General features: G+C 37.4%; 1 protein-coding gene across 1 annotated transcript; it reads left to right on the top strand.

Moving 5' to 3' along the window:
* The first annotated feature begins 1,757 nt into the window (after positions 1-1,757).
* LOC141398416 (uncharacterized) lies at positions 1,758-8,502 on the top strand. Its single transcript, XM_073975700.1, has 4 exons — positions 1,758-2,356; positions 2,430-7,324; positions 8,063-8,421; positions 8,491-8,502. The coding sequence occupies exons 2-4, from the start codon at positions 3,256-3,258 to the stop codon at positions 8,500-8,502; spliced, it is 4,440 nt and encodes a 1,479-aa protein (XP_073831801.1). The 5' UTR covers positions 1,758-2,356; positions 2,430-3,255.
* Positions 8,503-20,115: the final 11,613 nt, after the last annotated feature.

Raw genomic sequence — 20,115 nt, 5'->3', positions numbered from 1 at the left:
CAGGTTCAGATCAGAATAGATCCCTATTCTTATTGGTGATAATCGTGAAATATTTAGCGGGTGAAATGGACCAAAAACATAATATTTATCCAATTTTCTAGCGGCTCTGTAGGTCTCAATAATAGTCCGATCAACGCGTAATTTTAAATAAGGTAAGAGTATATCACAAAGGTGAAGTTTGCAACTTGAGGTGGCGATCGGATAATATTTAGAGGGTTAAATGGACCAAAACGTTTGTGTGAAAATTGTGAAAATTTTTAATATACAGCTTATATCTTAATTCCTGGAAGTGACATTCCGGCCGAGTGAGATATACTTGAAAGTGGAACGCTTGACCTTTCAATTGATGCCAATTATGTTGGTGTGCATGATCAGATAACAGGGTTACAGCCTAATATATTCCGTTATTTGTTTGTAGTCACGAAATGTTGCACCGGGTAAGAGTATAGGTCGAAAAAGATGCCTACAATTTTGAATGATGATGTTCACGTTCGAGAGGATTTTATGAAGCATAATGGGAAGAGATGGCAATCCTAAGAAAATGTGGGGATCAGTGTGGCCACTTTGTACTGAACGAAGGATTTTTTGGTGGATTGCATTACTCGCCAGTTACCTGAATTGAATTGAATTTGTATAGTCATTAAGTCTCTCGCTAATCGTTGTGGAAGAACACCTCTAAATCCCGCAATAAAAGACTATTTCTTTGGTTAAATTGGAATACTGATCGTTTCTATTGGTTTGGCATTAAATCACCAGATAATAGTGTGGATTAATTATTCCGAAAACAGTCGGAATATTGACAGAACTTTGCTATTGCACAGCAAAAATCGTTGCCATTTCTTAAGCTGGTTGGTTCCAGTTGCTGCGATCCAGGCAAGTATTTGTTGTAACAGTCTTTCTTGTTCGTAAGAGAAACATAAGTCCTTCGAGCCGGATCGCACAAAGAGGAACACTCTGTCATTTTTGGCGAATAAAAATATAAAAAAGGTAATTTTGTATATATTGAGAATACAACTCATAATTTGTTACAAAATTGAGAAATTGTGGAAAATAAAATCTTTTGCATTATTTCCCACATACAATTGCGTTCCCCACTTTTATGTTTTATAAATGATTGATCTGGCAACAACGCTACCACTAGTCGACATTTGACAGTAAACAACAACAATTGCCTATAGAATTTCTCGCTGTGCTTCTTCTTAATCTTCTTTATTAGTTGATTTATGTTTATCTAGAAGAAGTGAGAACAAATTAATTAAAACATTTATTCCTCAAATTATTTGAATCGAAAAATAATCATTTATTTAAATTAAATTGCTTGGAAATACATGGTGTATTGTGAACATTGAGAAATAAGTGAAATAAGTGATATCAAAACATATAATTTATCGGCATATATCATCTACCACTGCATATTATTGTTGGTTTTTTTTTGTTATTGCGTTCGCTGTATCGGTCTCGAGGTACGTTTGCCAGTGCATTTCTACTTTCAAGAAGAATTGTTATTTAAATAATTTTAAAAAGATAATTAATATATGTACATATATTGTGGCAGACTGTCTTTTTTGTTTGTTGATATTCCCACGAGAAACTGTAAGGTGGCGCCAAACGGCCAGGTAATTGTGGCAATCTGCAATTTATGTTATTGTGAATGAATTCTATGAAAACGCAAAATAAAGAGGTTGTTGTGCTCTGATACAGACATATTAAGAGAAATTGCAAATCCATGTTTTAGTGTTTCTCTTTACACAGTCAATTTGATAAACACTCGCAGAGTAAATTCATAAGAGATAGCAACGTCAAACGTTTTTATTTTTATCTAAGGAATTGTAGTTCGAGACTTCGAATAACAAGTGGTTGCGTTATACGAAACAGTGGTTTTGGATCAGACCTGGCCAGAGCAGTAGTAATCTAATTAAAATAGGGAAAGTGAAAAATTTTCTCTCATTTGATAAAAACGCTACCGTGTTACTGTTTTTCTAATAACATATTAATACTTTACACAGAAATAATTGATATTGTGAAAATAAAACATTTTAATACTTTTACGCAGAAATAATTGATATTGTGGAGATAATAGGGGTGTCTTTTTACTCGCTAAACTGTACTGCTCAACTTTCCTCAGTAATATTGAGCAAAGTTTTCAATTATAAAATTGTCAAAACTTGTGTGAAAAGAACAACATTCAGTATCACATTGTAATATATTTTACAAATAATCCAGTTGGTGGACCCAATTAATATTCTGAAAAAAGTTCACAGCGAAAGTATTGATTTTTGCTGTCCTCCAATAACTCAATAAAGCATTGAAATGCGCTAACGTTGACCGCAGCAAACAGCAGCACTAGTTGGATGTGGTAAGATACTCATAACTTTTCTTAATTCAACATAACTGATGCTCAAAATATTCTGTTAATATCTCTGAGAAAGTCTTTCTGTTGGTAAACAACGGCTGACATAGGAAAGAAGAGGGCAAATTTGGTTGGTTGTCACAAAACGTATATGGCCTAACATTAGTGGTATATGGACGAGTATATGAACAACGCTGTGTAATCATCTTTAATAAATATTCCATTTGAAGCACGCTTTAGATTGGGTTTATATTTTAGTCAATAAAAACAGTCTAGAAAACCAAAGAAAAGTATTTGTCAAATGATCTTTACTTCTGTTTCACTCACCACTGGAAAATAACTTACACAATTATTGTTTTGCCTTTCGTTACTTATTTGAAACCTTGAATACATTGGGGTGGTCTCTGCTGAATATAACTAATAAAAGGAAATCCAGCAACTTTTTAACAGATTTGCTTATTTTACAACAATTTCGTGTTTTGTGGTTCTTACAAAAACAAAATAAATTTTAACAACTTTGCAAGCGATAAAAGTTGCTGAATTTCTATACAGGGAGATCGATTTACATACATTTATTCGTTGCTTGCTTATGACAATTAAGGTATATTGGCACTGAGTTTGCGGCATTCTTTCTTGGAGTATAGAAACGACGTTTGAACAACAAGGCGTTTAGATTTACAATATTGGTGCGAGGTAACGCTGTTGTTAAAGGTTTTTTTGCATGGTTTATCGTAAGTTTTCTTTGGATAAACACAAATATCGATTAAATTGTTTAAAGGAGTTTGCATAAATAAATTGAATCCGGTGTCTTTGGGATTTTTGTAGCAAATTGCTAAGGAGTTTTAAATTGGAGCTGCCTGATTGAATATATTTGACTGATTTTTTTTAGAGTTGATTTAAAAAAAATGTCGCAGCCAAAGATTTTTTTGAAATTTAAGAAACTTGCCGCTCTATTCCTCGAATTTGAGAAAGAATATACAGATATTCTCCCTAGTAGCCACACCATGTTTACGGTGGAACTCCGAAAGGAAGAATTCAAGGGGCTGTGGCAGAAGGTTAGAGCAGCTTATGAACAGCTGTGTGTTGAGTGTGACGGAACGGATGAAGAAACTGAAGCTTCAGCTCTGTTTAAACAATGTAGAGAAGCTTATATTGTTTGTGCCGCTCAAATGGGAGAGCTTTCGCAGACTTTCTTGAATCAATCCGCTCTGACGTCCACCCAGCTTACAACTAACCAGCCAACAGATTCGTTGGAGAATAGAGTGAGCGATCATCGCTTACGCTTACCGCCATGCACTACGGAAATATTCCATGGTGACTACCTTTCATGGCCCTCTTTTAGGGATATGTTCACCGCGGTGTACATTGAGTGCAGATCCATTACTCCAGTTGAGAGGCTATTTTACTTACGCCAGAGTACACAAGGCGAGGCATTGGAAATAGTTAAAAAATCGCCTCTGACTAATTCGGGATTCGAAAATGCCTGGTCTAACCTTCGAGACAGGTATGAAAATAAACGAATATTGGTCAACAGTCAATTAAAATTACTTTTTAATCTCGAATCGGTTAAAAACGAATCGGCGGAAGAGATCAAACGTTTACAAAGGGATATAAATAATTGTATCGTCGCTCTTAAATTACATGAGATTAACATAGACAGTTGGGACCCAATATTCGTATTTTTATGTTCCACTAAATTGCCCGCACATACGTTAACACTCTGGGAGCAAACAGTTAGAAATAAAACGGAAATACCTAAGTGGTCAGACCTTGATGATTTTTTGACTTCCAGATTCCAATCACTGGAAACCGTGTATGACTTAATTCATGCACATGGGACCGAGAGTTCCCAGAGCAAGGAATCTTCGTTTGTTTCTCGGCCAAATAAGAGAGTAAGATCGTATCAGGCCAATATTAGCAAAAGGCTCTGCTTTGCTTGTTCTGAAGATCATTTCTTAAAATCGTGTCCAAAGTTTTTGAAAATGAATCAGAGTGACAGATTTGTTGTTGTGAAAAGAAATAATTTATGTCTTAATTGTTTCAGTAGCAATCACAAGTTAAATCAGTGTGCAAGTCAAATGAGTTGCTCCAAATGCAATATGAAACACCATACCCTGCTACATAGAGAGCCTCAAATGTCAAACACTATTACAGATGTAGATGTTCAGCCTAGCACTAGTGAGCAGGCAAGACTAAGTTCTTCTAACACAGGATCTAATATCCAAAATTGTTTTGCTAATACTCGGAGACAGGTTCTCTTGGGAACTGCTATCGTCAATATTTATTTCAACGGAGAAGTTTTTACCGCAAGAGCATTGATTGATTCGGGATCCCAAGCTACTTTTATAACCGAAAAGTTGCAACGAAGACTCAATCTGCCAGTTAAAAGGGTAAATGCTAGGATTTCTGGACTTAATGATGCATTGGCCGGTTCCGCAAATAAACAGTGTGAGTTCTGTTTGCAGTCTCCACATTCTGATTCCTTTAATGTGAAAGTCTCTGCGTTAGTCCTACCAGTACTCACTGGTAGATTACCGAGCTTGTCATTGGATATTTCCCCGTCGTTTTCGTTAGGTCTCGTGCCATTGGCCGACCCGAAATTCTCAACAAGTGATCAGGTGGATATTTTAATTGGCGGTGATATATATCCACAAATTATTCTAGATGGGATCCGTCGGAATATATTAGGGTCTCTTCTTGCACAAGAAACAATTTTTGGTTGGATTCTCACTGGACCCATTTCAAATCTTAACCCAAGTACTTTTACGACTTTTGTGTCATTCTGTACGTCTGTAGAGGTGGATAAACTTTTAGAGAAATTTTGGAAATTAGAAGAGCCACCTAAAATTTCTGAATACAGTCCAGAAGAAGAGTACTGTGAGGAAGTTTACAAGAAAACCACTAGACGACTTCCAGATGGTCGGTATGTTGTGTCATTGCCATTTAAAACGCAATTTTCAAATGGAAGAGGTCTTGGGGAATCAAAAACGAGAGCCTGTCGACAGTTTTTTAGAAACGAGGCTTCGTTATGTAAAAAACTAGACTTTAAATCAATATATGACAATGTTTTGGATGAATATACAAGTCTTGGTCATATGGTACATATTTGTGAAGCTTCGGCTTCGCCTAGATCTTTTTATTTGCCGCACCATGCAGTTATAAAGCCCGAAAGTTCGTCTACAAAGGTTAGAGTTGTTTTTAACGCATCTAGTAAGACATCGACAGGTCTTAGTTTAAATGATGTTCTACATGCTGGTCCGATCTTACAGAATGATTTAATGTTGTTAACCATTAGATGGCGATTCTACCGGTATGTTTTTAATGGAGATATAGAGAAAATGTACCGTCAAATTTGGTTGGAGGAACAACACACTAGGTTCCAGAGAATTGTTTTTCGAAAGGATCCCAAAGCTGATTTGCAAGATTTTGAATTGAGGACGGTGACCTTTGGTGTCAATTGTGCACCCTTTTTAGCTATTCGAACGTTGCTCCAATTAGCTTCAGATGTCGAAAATGAATTACCTTTAGCCGCAAAAATTCTGCGTCGTATGATGTATGTTGACGATGCTTTGGCGGGGGCACATGAGTTAGAATTAGCTATCAGGGCAAGAGATCAGTTGATTCAAGCCTTGTCGTCTGCTGGTTTCCGTATGAGGAAATGGACATCCAATGACGAAAGAATTTTGAATGGGTTACCGTCAGATCATCTTCTAAGTGAACATTTTCTGGAAATTGAGGATGAGAGTACTGCCAAAACTTTAGGAATTCGATGGAACGCTAAGGGCGATCATTTCTACTTTTCCGTAAATCCTATTGACCATAAAATGTTTTTCACGAAAAGAGTGGTTTTGTCGATAATAGCTAGTCTGTTTGATCCTGCAGGTTGGCTAGGCCCTGTGATTGTTGTCGCGAAGATGTTGATGCAACAAATATGGAGTGAAGGCATTGGTTGGGATCAGGGATTAACAGGAAAATGTCACGACCAATGGCATCAATTTGTTAGTGACTATACTTCGGTGAATCAAATTAAAATCCCAAGATGGGTAGGATTTCAGCCTAGTGCCCAGGTAGAGATTCATGGATTTTCTGATGCTTCGGAGAAGGCTTATGGGGCCTGTGTTTATGTTCGAGTTGTGACTGATGATGGATCCGTACGAAGTAATTTATTGCTGGCAAAGTCGAGAGTCGCCCCATTAAAGGTAGTTTCGCTTCCAAGGTTAGAACTTTGTGGAGCTCTTTTGTTGTCGGATCTAATGGGATCCATCAAAACGGATTTGTGCCTAGATGAAAAGAGTACAAAATATTATTGTTGGTCGGATTCCATGATTGTACTTGCGTGGCTGCAAAAGCCTCCTAGTTCATGGACGACTTTCGTTGCCAATAGAGTGTCGAAGATTGTGGATAAAGTTGAAAAGGACAAATGGAGACACGTCAAATCGGAATTTAATCCTGCCGATCTAATTAGTCGTGGCATCAGGCCGCAAGATCTTATAGACAACTCCCTATGGTGGCATGGACCCTCTTGGCTGAAGTCGTCTAGTAACCAGTGGGAAAGAAACGATATTGAGTTCGTTACTGAGGAGGAAGAACGAAAATTGAAAAGCTACGCTACTTTTATCAAGGACTATGATGATGTCCTGAACCGTTTTTCTTGTTATGCGAAGGCATTACGTCAGATGGCATACGTTTTTCGATTTTTTGACTGTCTTGCCAAAAAGAAACGATTTTCAACAAAGTTTTTAAGTTCGGAGGAGCTTCAAATTGTAAAAGAACGTTTAGTTGTTATAGCTCAAAAGGTATATTTCAAGGAAGAATATTATGATCTGATCAAGGATAACTCGATTTCCCCAAAAAGTCATTTACTTTGTTTGAATCCGTTTGTTGATGAAAAGGGTCTAATGCGTGTTGGTGGCCGGCTTGGAAATGCCACCTCTCTGTCACGTAGCGAAAAACATCCTATAATTTTGCCATATGGTTGTAGATTTTCGCGCCTTTTAATTAATTTTATTCATCAAACAACGTTGCATGGTGGTAACCAGCTGATGCTACGAATTTTGAGGTCAGAATTTTGGATACCTCGAGCTAAAAATATGATCCAGTGGTCCATACGTCGGTGTAGAATTTGTACCATAATGGCGAAAAGGACTAGGTGCCAATTGATGGCATCATTGCCTTTAGCAAGGACTGTGCTTGATCGGCCTTTTACTCGAACAGGTGTCGATTTCGCAGGACCGTATGATATTAAGAATTACACTGGTCGTGCCTGTTTAATTACAAAAGGGTACGTCTGTCTTTTTGTGTGTTTTTCTACCAGAGCCATTCATTTGGAGGCTGTTAGCGATTTGTCGTCAGTTACGTTTTTGGCTGCCTTTGCGCGCTTTGTTTCTCGTCGGGGATGTCCAAGTGAAATGTATTCCGATAACGGCACAAATTTTGTTGGCGCATCTAAAACCTTGAAAGCAGAATTTCGGTCTTTTCTTCAGACAATTGGTTCGGAATTGATGAAATCTTATGCCACCCAAGGTATCCGTTGGCATTTTAACCCAGCAAGTGCACCACACATGGGAGGTTTATGGGAGGCCGGTGTTAAGTCTTTTAAACACCATTTTAAAAGAATAGCAGCTAATTTCAAGTATACCTTTGAGGAGTTTGCGACTTTACTGGCTCGTGTAGAGTCCTGCCTAAACTCTAGACCGCTTTGTCCCCTTTCAGAAGATATATCTTCGTTGGATGTTTTGACGCCAGGACATTTTTTAATAGGCGGGCCAATTCTGTCTCCACCGGAACCAGTCATCAACGGGGCGCCAGAGTCAATTATAAACCGTTGGCAAAGAGTCAAGGCTCTGAATCAGCGTTTGTGTCTGCGCTGGAAAGAGGAGTATTTGAAGGAGCTAACAAAAAGAAACAAATGGAAGAATCCAGAAGAAAGCGTTAAAGTAAATGATATGGTGGTAATAAAAGAAGACAATATCCCACCCAACGAGTGGCGATTAGGCCGGGTCACAAAAGTTCTGCCAGGTGTCGATCAGTTGGTGCGTGTTGTAGAGATCAGAACTTCACGTGGTCTGGTTGTAAGACCGGTGGTAAAGATCGTGGTTCTGCCAACTAACTGATCATTTATTTTGTTTTATACGTTTTAGGGTCATGGTTAAAGCAAAGAAGTACAACGTCGAAAATAGAGTGGGCAAAAAACGTATTGTTTGTCGAGTCTGCTTGAAAGATCACCCTCTTCGGTTTTGCAGACAATTTTTGAGTATGGAGTATGCGGAAAGGATGAAGATCATTTCGATTTACCAGCATTGTGCTGGATGTCTTGCGCATGATCACACGTGGCGCACATGTACGAGCACGGGGACGTGTCGCAAATGTGGTGATACGCACCATACGCTCCTCCATAAACCTGGACCCAGTTCGTCCAAGGAGGTTGTGAAGAAAAGTTCTGCAGGACAGCAGACTGGTGCCGCTGGGACCTCGTCAAAAACTTCTAACGGTAAGGGACCTAGTTCGTCCAAAGCCACATCGCAGAAAGGACCTAGTTCGTCCAAACCTGCAATGCAAAAAGGACCAAGTTCGTCTAAATCTGCCGTAGAGAAAGGACCTAGTTCGTCCAAACCTGCAATAGAGAAAGGACCTAGTTCGTCCAAGAATGCTCACTGCCAGTCTAGCGCGAGGACGTCAAAGGAAGTAGTCCCCTACCGTGGACGAAAAGCTCAGTCGTACTATAAGCGGAGGGATCAGTTTCATGAAGTCATTCCTACATACAGCCTGCAGGAGACTGTACTTTTAAGGCCGACGGCTGTGATAAAAATTATATGTGGAGACCGATACATTCATGAAAGAGCGTTGATTGACCCTAGTAGTGAAAATTCCATTGTAGCGGAATCATTGGTCAGTCGGATGGGCCAAACGGTTGTCAGCGTCGGAAATCGAACCAGATGTCTTCTGCGACTTAGAGGTAGCCATGGTATGTCTGCTACAGTCGAGACCTATGCTGAGGTAAGACGAAATCACAAGGTAATAACACCGAAGAAATCTATTGACGTACGCATTACCGAGGAGTTCCCTGGACTTCAGCTAGCAGATGAGCATTTTCATACTTCTGCTCCTGTTTATATAACATTAGGAGCTGATTTATACTCGAAGATTATTCGAAATGGCGTGAGTGGAGGTACGTTTGGGAAACCTCTAGCGCAATTCACAATCTTCGGATATGTTGTATCGGGATTGTGCAGCCCATAAATTGGATGTAAGACATCAAGATAAGCTTTAACCATGATCAAATTCATCATGTTTTTTTTTATTCCAGTTGGAGTCGTTGTGGCATTAATCGTTGGTGGTTTTTGCGCTCTTGATTATTAAGAGATTTTTTTTTTAATAAATTGAATTTTGAATTGGATTTTGTTCTTATGATTTCATTGGTTTCTTTATTTGAATTAGGACTGAAATCAATGAACTGTGCCTTATCTTGAAGGCACTTAAGGAAACAATTTACTAATCCTTGTTTTCTTTATGTTTTTTCTTCTTTTTTTTTCATGCTGGTGAGCTGTTTTCAAGTCGTTTCGTTGGCCGAAACACTGAAAGGTGGCCGGAATGTTCACGTTCGAGAGGATTTTATGAAGCATAATGGGAAGAGATGGCAATCCTAAGAAAATGTGGGGATCAGTGTGGCCACTTTGAACTGAACGAAGGATTTTTTGGTGGATTGCATTACTCGCCAGTTACCTGAATTGAATTGAATTTGTATAGTCATTAAGTCTCTCGCTAATCGTTGTGGAAGAACACCTCTAAATCCCGCAATAAAAGACTATTTCTTTGGTTAAATTGGAATACTGATCGTTTCTATTGGTTTGGCATTAAATCACCAGATAATAGTGTGGATTAATTATTCCGAAAACAGTCGGAATATTGACAGAACTTTGCTATTGCACAGCAAAAATCGTTGCCATTTCTTAAGCTGGTTGGTTCCAGTTGCTGCGATCCAGGCAAGTATTTGTTGTAACAGTCTTTCTTGTTCGTAAGAGAAACAGATGATCTGATATTCCTTAGCGGGTGAAATGGACCATTACTTTTGTATGAAAAATATAAAAATTTTATTTTTGGTCGATATTTTAATTCCTTGAGGACATATATATTTCGCAAAGTAGCCTACATATGGGAAAAAGCTACTGACCTTTGCTCTGATGTAAATTCCATTAAAGTGTTTGCTAGATTACGGGCCTAGTGCCTAATATATAATGGGTTCTGTGTAGAGAACCAAATTTTTATCCCATGCTACATATTGTCTCTCCAAAAGTTTATGTAACACCACGAAATATTCCTAGACCCCTTATTTGGTATGCCAAAATTCATATCTCGATGAGATAAATCGATTTAGCGATGTGTGTCCGTCCATTAAAAATTGTAAACAAGCTTAAGGCCGCATTTATAAAGAATTTTTTAAGGAGGTTGGGTTCGGGCCAGAATAGAAATGATTAGTTTTTGGTAATGATCGCGAAATGTTCAGGGGATGAAATGGCCCAAAAACTAAATTTTAACCAATTCTATAGCGGCTCTGTAGGTCAAAATAATAACCCGCAAAATTTTAAACAAAGTTTGAGTTTATGATGAAGAAGAAGCGTACAAACCAACGTGATACATAGCGGGTTAAATGGACTGAAACTTTTGTGTGAAATTGGTAAAAATTTCAATAACGTAGCGGTTAAACAATGGAAGTAGTAGTACTACAAAAATGTCTTTGTCATGCTAGATAATTTTTGTTTTTGGTCATAAGTATTATACATTACATCTCTGATATTTGATAAATCAATTTTCACAATCATTGAAAAGAAGTTCCGTGGAGAGTGATTGTCCAGGGATAGTGGTATAGGGTATCCCATGGTCGGCTCCGTCCGACTATAGACTTTTCTTACTTGTTTATGTTAAGTTCGGTTAATCTGGCTCTGAGTCTATTTACAATTCTAGGAATGTGGCTGCTAGGAAGCTACTGGAATTAGTTGAGTAGGTTCGGCAGGGCAGTTGGAAAGGTGCAATGTGTTGTTCGGGCCAGTGCACGTTCTGGGCAGGTGTTTTGCGCAGTGTCATATATCTTTGCCCTGAATGAATTTAGACGGCTGCACCATCCCTAGCGTAGTTGAACAAAAAAAACTACTCTGTTTGTCGTGGCAGCTGATGCTCCTCAGTTGCAATAGATTGGGGATGTTCTCCGAGGTCCGCATTCACACAATAGTGCGACTGCATCCGTGTGAATCCTATTTGAACCTGCTTGTTGAACTAGGTATTCTCTCTTGTAACGTTGGACCTCTCTTCCTAGGTGCTGCCGGCTATGGACTTGAGAACCTCAGCCATGTAAAACTTTTCTACAAGTGTTGTCTTAGGATACGCCGTTCGGAATCGGCAATAATATTATTGAGCTGATATGAATCGGGGTGCACTTATTGATATGAGAGAAGTCTCCCTTGTCCCATCTGAGATGTTTGTGGAACAATTATAGATATTACGCCACCTTGCGCCACTGTTTCATTCTACGAGGTTTGGACTTCTTGTTCCCGCATTCTACGTACGACTGACGTCCACACATATAATTGATTATCCAACGTTTCAAACTTGGGGGGAGGAGAGCCTGCTCGAAGTTCTCAAATAGCGTGGAGAGCTTGACAGTGTCAAGCCATCACTGTTCTGTCACACGGCTTGCTCTGGTTGAGTCCTCAACTAATATGTCTGGTGATGTCGTGCAACGTTGTTTTCGTGCTATGCTGCTAACGAGACCCATGCTGATGATCGACAACTGGAGAGTTATTTCTGACGTTAGGGAGGATTAAAGCCTCAAAGGTCTTTGCTAAATGCGACAAAAGCGAAATCGGCATGTACGAGTCATCTTTGCTGGTATACTTGTGGAACCACCCTGTCCATTTTCCTGATTTCCGGAACGATGTGGGTGCCTAGCGACAGGTCAAAATACAATGAACAGAATTTTTATATTTTGTATTGATTAAGTCACTGAGGAATTTAATGCAGATGCAGTGTTAGTTGAACCAGTTACTTCTGTGCACTCAGTCTTTCAGTTGGTTGCGCAACTTTGATATTTTATGGCCTTTTTATGACACGTATTGTGGGAAAATTCTCAAATAATTAAATGTTTGTATTTTTGGAAGTGTAAGAAATATAATGCATTGTTACAGTTAAGAAAATATTATGGAAATAAACTTGGTGCCTTACAAACAATCAAATGGTATATACGTGTGTGTCTTCCTCATTTTTGTAGAGACGAGCTGAGGCCGTCTGTTGGATGCTGAGGCATTTTATCTTCAATTTAATTTATTCACTTTGGTGTTTCGAAAAAATGAGTTTTCTTCCACCAGCGGCAAGAGACTCAATAGAACTAGCGAAGGTTTTTTTAATCATTCGGCTTAAAATTAATAAAGAATACTCTAGCAATTTTGAGATAAAGGCTCAATAATTGTTTGATATTTTCTGTTTCATTAAGGAACAGTTTTTTAATAAACAGACGAATTGATCGGTAAAGCGTTTGTCGTGGCTTCGACGACGGCATAAAGTGAAATAATATAAAAACAAGTAAAAAAGTATCAGTCCGCTTTGCCGACAGATATATACCCTCAGCCTGTGTCAATTGAAACGTCCATCTATTGACAATATCGAATCCAAACGTGTTGCGGAGGATGCACTTGAAGGATCCATTTTGGAAGTGGATCGTATTTCGGGATTCATTCCTTTTTATAGATTTTTTGGCCACCAGTCATTTCAGTTGGTCACCATAGAGTTTAGAGGTTTTGGGCCACGATGAGGGGAAGCATGGACTTGCCCACGAACAACATAAAATCGCTTAAACAAAGAATAGCATCAAAGGTTCTTCGAACAGATCCTAAACTGCGCTTAAACAAAAATTTTGAACTTCATTTGGACAAAATATTAGGAGATCCAAGGTTCGGACGGTTGCTCCGTTCAGCAGATATAGCGCGTACTATTATAGTGACAATATTTAACTTTTGGGTGTGGAGGGAGGTACCGGAAAATGAGCGCCGATAGTGCCAATCTTCAAACTTAAAGTTAGTTTGGACTAAATATTACGATGGCCAAATTTTGGACCCAATCGGCTGATCTGATAATGGAAAAGAAGACCCATATGCTACTTCAAAGATATATCAAAACTTGAAAAACTAAAGATACCTATCGATTTCTGGTATTTTCAAGTTTTTACCTGAACGAATTAGCATGGTGTCAATAATTTTTCCCCGTAAAATTGTGGAAATTGGTACTTTCGTAACAGAAAGAAAACTAATTATTCCACTTTAGTTCGGAATATTTCATGGTAGGAGGTTATAAATATTGTACCCGGCCAAACTTGGCACTTTTTTACTTTTTAATTGTTCATATTTCCCTCCGATCACACCAAATCGATACCCTTTTTAAAATGAATAGCATTGCTTATTGTAGTTGTTGTAACTTCACATTCCACTTTCAAACATTTCAACGCCATACATTTAACAATTTGTTGTTCATTCAATTGCGAATAAAAGGAGAGAAAAACGAACGATTCAAGCAAAATATGTATGTGTACGTATCAGGGTGTGTCGATTTTTATGGGAAGAAAAAAAATCGCAACGGACGATTTTTGGGATTGTACTGAGCAAAAAACTCCACTAGACCATGTCGCTCAATCACTCAAAGAGTGACGCATCTCTAAAAATCGAGTTTAGAGGAAAACGCGTTTTAAGTTGACGATTGATATTTGACAGAAATTTTGACCCAACTTAAAAAAATTATTACACAAAAATTAAAATAACGATTTGGATCATATTTTTTAAAACGCAAGCCAGATATCAGTGCTTTATAAATTCAACAAACATTTTTGTTGAATAATGTCAAACTCGTAGTAAATGAGCTGTGACTCTTTGAGTTTTAGAGATATCAACATGAAAATTGAACACAAGGTAGAATAGGAGTCGTAGAAAAAATAGAAATTGCTAATTCAAAGACGCTTTTCTTATTTATGCCTCTCCTTGAGTAAATGAGCGATATGTCTACGGTAAAAATATTACTATATGGATTTCATATGACCTTTGTAGGTTTTCCAAGTTTACAAAATCTTAACAAATTATAATTGTCTTGCTAACAATTTTTGTCTTAGTATTGGATCGAAAATCTCAATGGTTTGGCTGTTATATGCCAAAATGTCCAAAAAACGTGACAAAAGTCTGTTAAAAAAACTTCAAGTCAAAATCGGGAGACTAGATTATCACCGTAGATGTATGGTCTAGTGTGCTTTTTTGCTCAGTACAATCCCAGGAATCAGGAACGTGAAGCACTCATTAAGATGTTTAAACCACCATACCCTAGTATGTATATTTGTTGTTGTTTTTCATGAAAACTGTAATGTATGTATACATTTTGCCGTTGGTATTTGTGACCTTCAAAGTTAACTGGCAAATTTATGCTATAAAATTTTACCGAAAAAAAAGAATACACACACACCACTTCACTTCACTTCACTACAAATGGACCTTGGTAATGAAGAAAAACTTTTGCGGTTTACACCATACAACCACAACTACTACATACTACAGAACATCATCAACTAGTTTTTCTCAAAATGGACAATTAGTATTTTGAATTCGTAATGAAATACGATTTTTGTAGAATATATTTTTTTCTAAATGAATTCACTTTACATAGAAAATATGGGGCCAAAAGCATTAACATGAATGAATAAAACATAAATAGTTCTATTTTTACAAAGCTATTATTCAATGAGTGCAACGTTTTTGTGTTGGCGGTGGGGGTGGTGAGGAAAGTTAAATTGATGTTAAATGGTTTATAATATTTAATTTCATGTCAATTTTACTTTCAAAGGTCACAAATAGTTTAATTAAATTTTATTTTTTGGTTATCTTTGTCAAAGTAAATTTTAAGAACATTTAAATTTAACAGAGTCATAAACATTGATTTCCACTGACACTTGTGTTTCTTAGGAATTGATGTGATTAGTAGTAGAAAATACATGACTCACATCCTCTTATAATTTGGATTAGAAGAATACTTAAATAAAATATATCCAAGATTTCGAATATCAAAAGAACGCAAATAGTTCCCAATTCAAAAAATCGTCTGCCTTGTCGGAAAAGGTTGTAAGTCCCTTTTCATAAACATTCCATATAGTTTTTATTATAGTGTTAAAGGCAGTATTCTTCGCTTATTTATTCGGCTTTAATACATGTATTTTGTTTGATCAAACTCCATCGCGTTTGGGAGATAATTGCATATCTTTGGACTTACGAACTTTTCCGTGTACAGTTTTGTATTTTTGCAGGGACTTACGACTTTTCCCACAATTTACGGATTTTTTAAAATAAAATATTTATACTTTACACAACAATGTGGAAACGGTATGAAAAGTTTGTTTTGTCCAATATTCGTGTAACATCGCGAAGTATTCGTCGTAAGACAAAGAAGAAGCTTGCAATTTAACATGGTGATTAGATAATAAATAGCGGATTTAATGGACCAAAACTTGTGGGTGAATATTGGTAATTATACCCTACTCCACAATGTAGGAAGGGTATTATAAGTTTGTTTTGCTAAAAATTCATGTAACACCGCGAAATATTCGCGGTATTATGGTATTTTATACCATTTTTCATAACTCGACGAGATAAAGCGATACAGCGATGTGTGTCCGTCCATACGTGTGTCCATCTATCCAATATAAATTATAATTAAACTCCAGGCCGCAATTATGGACCGATCGTCACGAAATTTGGTATGGAGGTCGGTTTCACATCAGAATAGATGGCTGTTTTTAGTGGTGATGATCGTAAAATATTTAGGGGGTAAAGTGGACCAAAAACAATTTTTTTTTTTTTATTTATTTTTGCCTTATTAAGGCGAAGGCCATTTATAGTGATATTTAATTAATTCTCTTTCGAGTTGAGCTGTTAGGCCTTTAGAGATACATTGAAAAATTAGGAGTCTACCGAAGTCCCACGCATCCAACCATTACACTACGTTTCACGGGTGGTAAATCCGATCTTCAGGTGTATTAGGATGTTGTTTTTGTGGCAGACGAAGGCAAAGCTTGGTAACTGGTATATATATCGAACTTCATTAGATAAATGTATATGCGAAATTATGTCAGTTAATTGAAACTCCAAACTTTTCCTATAGTCCTGCTTTGGTAATCCCATTTTTATCTGAATTTGTATCTGCTCTGTAGGTCGCAATCATAGTCCGATCAGCGCAAAATTTTAAATAAGTTGTGAGCTTATGAAAGGAAGTAGGCTTGCAATTTTACATGAGGATCAAATAGTTTTTAGCGGGTGAAGTAGACCGAAAATTTTGTGTGAAAATTGGAATAAATTAATATATATCTTATCTCTTTATTCCTGGTAGACACATTCCGCCCACGTGAGGTATTTTTGAAAGACGATCTTTCGACCTTTCCATAGTCATATAACAGAGTCACAGCCTGAAATATACAGAAATTCCATAGCTATACCCTACACCATTATGTGGAATAGTTTTTAGCGGGTGAAGTAGACCGAAAATTTTGTGTGAAAATTGGAATAAATTAATATATATCTTATCTCTTTATTCCTGGTAGACACATTCCGCCCACGTGAGGTATTTTTGAAAGACGATCTTTCGACCTTTCCATAGTCATATAACAGAGTCACAGCCTGAAATATACAGAAATTCCATAGCTATACCCTACACCATTATGTGGAAAGGGTATTATAAGTTTGTTTTGGTAAAAATTCATGTAACACCGCGAAATATTCGTCGGAGACCCCCAATGTGGTATACCAATCTTCATATCTCGGGGAGATTAAGCGATTTTGAGATGTGTGTCCGTCCGTCTGTCCGTCTGTCCATTATAAATTGTAATCAAACTCCAGGCCGCAATTATGGACCGATCGCCACGAAATTTTGCATGGAGGTCGGGTTTAGACCAGAATAGAAACCTATTCTTATTGGTGATGATCGTGAAATATTTAGCGGTTGAAATGGACCAAAAACATAATTTTTATCCGACTTTGTAGCTGCTCTGTTGGTCGCAATAATAGCCCGATGGTCTCGAAAATTCGAACAAGGTAACAGTATATGACAAAGAAGATGCTTGTAATTTGAGATGCTGTGTGTGAGTAAATTGTGAACATTTTTAATATACCGGTTATATCTTAATTCCTGGAAGACACATTTCGCGCACATACATAATATTTGGAAGACCAACTCTTACCCTTTCCATTGATACCAATTATATTGATTTACGTGGTCAGATAACAGAGTTACAGGCTAATATATCCAGGTTTTTGCTTAAAGTGTAATCATAAGCACACTAGAGGTCGCAATTATAGCTCAATAGTCACGAAATTTTGCACGAGTTAAGGGTTTAGGTCAAAGAAGATGCCTACAATTTTGGATGATGATCCGATATTATTTAGCGGGTGAAATGGACTATTACTTTTGCACCAAAAATATAAAAATTTTAAATTTGGTCCATATTTTATTTCCTGGAGGGCATGTACCAGTAAAGTAGCCTACATATGGAAAATTAACTACTGACCTTTCCCCTGATGCAAATTGCAAAAATGTGTCTGCTAGATAACGGGCCTACTGCCTAATATATAACGGGTTTTGTGTAGAGAACCACAATTTCCTCCCATGCTACAAATTGTCTCAATCATGACAGAGAAATTTTCAGTTCGGTTGTCAAATTGGATTTTTTATACAAATATTGCAGCATGGTGTCGCCTCGCCATCTATTTTATACCTCAGGATTTAGGGTAGAGGGGATACAAACAAACTACGACCAAAGATGTGTCTCGTCGAAATATTGGTTTTAGACCCCAAATATGTTTGGACGAAATTCGTTTCAGACAATTTGGAGCCTATTTAGCCCTATCCGTTCATATGTCTCTCCTAATGTCTAACTGGCCGGTGCGGTCGATAACTCTCGAACGGATCTACGGATTAGAACCAAATTTTATACTTCGTAATATTTTGCCCAAACTTTGTTTAAGTTCGAATGTAGGCTATGTCGGTCCACAACTTCCCCAAAAAAGTTCAAAATTGTTTTCGAAAAATTGTGTGAACGATAACTGGCGAAGTGAGCAATCGATTTACTCCAAACTTTCCATATATTACTATTCCTTCCAGATATAGATCGGATAACCTATATCGGTCCATACTTTATTGTACCCACACAAAATTCGGAAGAGAGAAATTTAGAGTCCTCTCGAATAGTTTTTAATTTTTTTCAGCAGACTGTACTTGCGCCGCAAATCCGCAAGATAACTCTCAAGGGGATTTTCTGATAGGTCGAAACTTTACACATCGTATTATTTCATCCAGTCAAGTATTATGTTGGAATATGGACTATATCCGTCCGTCTTTCGAGTTCCTCCCACACAAAATTAGGAAAAGTGCAGTGTGAGGACCCGTATCAGATCTATTTGATTTTTTTTTTTGAAGAAGGTTCTTTTCACGGTCCCTATCCTGGTCCCTTTTCCGGGGTAAGTCATACTTCCTGAGATAATAGTCCAGAAGTTCCAAAACCCCTGCCGGCTCCAACTAAAATTACAAATCTGATAAAATAATTCTCAAACTTTTCTAAAACTCAGAAGATAGCATACTGAAATTGATTTGGTATCTATATATATATAAAAGAGCTTAGTGAGTGACTGAGTGACTGAGTGAGTGACTGACATATCATCGCCCAGACGAAACCGCTGAAGCTAAAAAGCTGAAATTTTGACTGTGGGTTGTTGTCGGTGTGTAGGGGTGAGATAAGGCTGGGTTTTTGAAAATTCGACCTATAAGGGCACGAAAAGTACTAAAAGGTACTAAATATGGTACCCTTTGTATTAGGCAAACGGGAAGAGCTAGAGTTCTGAAATTTGGAATTAGGGTAACTAATGGAGAGTTAGAAAGATGTACCAGAGGGTTTTGGGAAATTCGACCTGTAAGTGTACGAAAAGTACTCAATTTAGTACGAATTGTATATTTTAAACGGATTTAGCTGGAAACTTGGAATTTGGTATGGAAATGAAGGTTGGGAAGTGGTATCTATAAAAGGAAATGGTTTGTGAAATTCGTACTCATGTGTACGAAAAGTACTAAATGGTACTAAATTTAGTACAATTTGGATTTGAGTGAAAGGATAGAGCTGGAAATCTGAAATTTGGATTTAAGATTACTGACGGAGTATAGGATTGAGATATAGGGGTAGTTTTGGAAATTCGTACTTATGGGTACGAAAAGCACTAAACGGTACTAAATTTGGTGCAAATTGGATTTGGTATCCGTTCACCCAAATCCAATTTGCACCAAATTTAGTACCGTTTAGTGCTTTTCGTACCCATAAGTACGAATTCCCAAAACTACCTCAGTCTTTCACTCCATCAGTAATCTTAATTGCAAATTTCAGTTTTCCAGGTCTATCCAAATCCAAACTTAGTACCATTAAGTACTTTTCGTACACATAAGTATGAATTTCCAAAATCATTTCCTTATATCAACACCACTTCCCGACCTTGAGCTGGAATCCTGAAATTTTGAATTTATTTACTTTTGGATTGTAGAATTGAGGTAGTTTTGGAAATTCGTACTTATGTGTACGAAAAGTTGTATACGGTACTAAATTTGGTACAATTTAGATTTGGGTGAACGGATAGATCTGGAATGCTGAAATTTGGAATTAAGATTACTGTTTTGGAAATTCGTACTTATGGGTATGGAAAGTACTAAATGGT

The sequence above is a fragment of the Musca autumnalis genome, unplaced genomic scaffold (genome assembly GCF_047663935.1).
Source record: "Musca autumnalis isolate F117 unplaced genomic scaffold, ASM4766393v1 scaffold_3, whole genome shotgun sequence".
Classification (NCBI taxonomy): Eukaryota; Metazoa; Arthropoda; class Insecta; order Diptera; family Muscidae; genus Musca; species Musca autumnalis.
The sequence above is the reverse complement of the archived record's forward strand: the minus strand, read 5'-3'. Positions and strand labels throughout refer to the sequence as shown.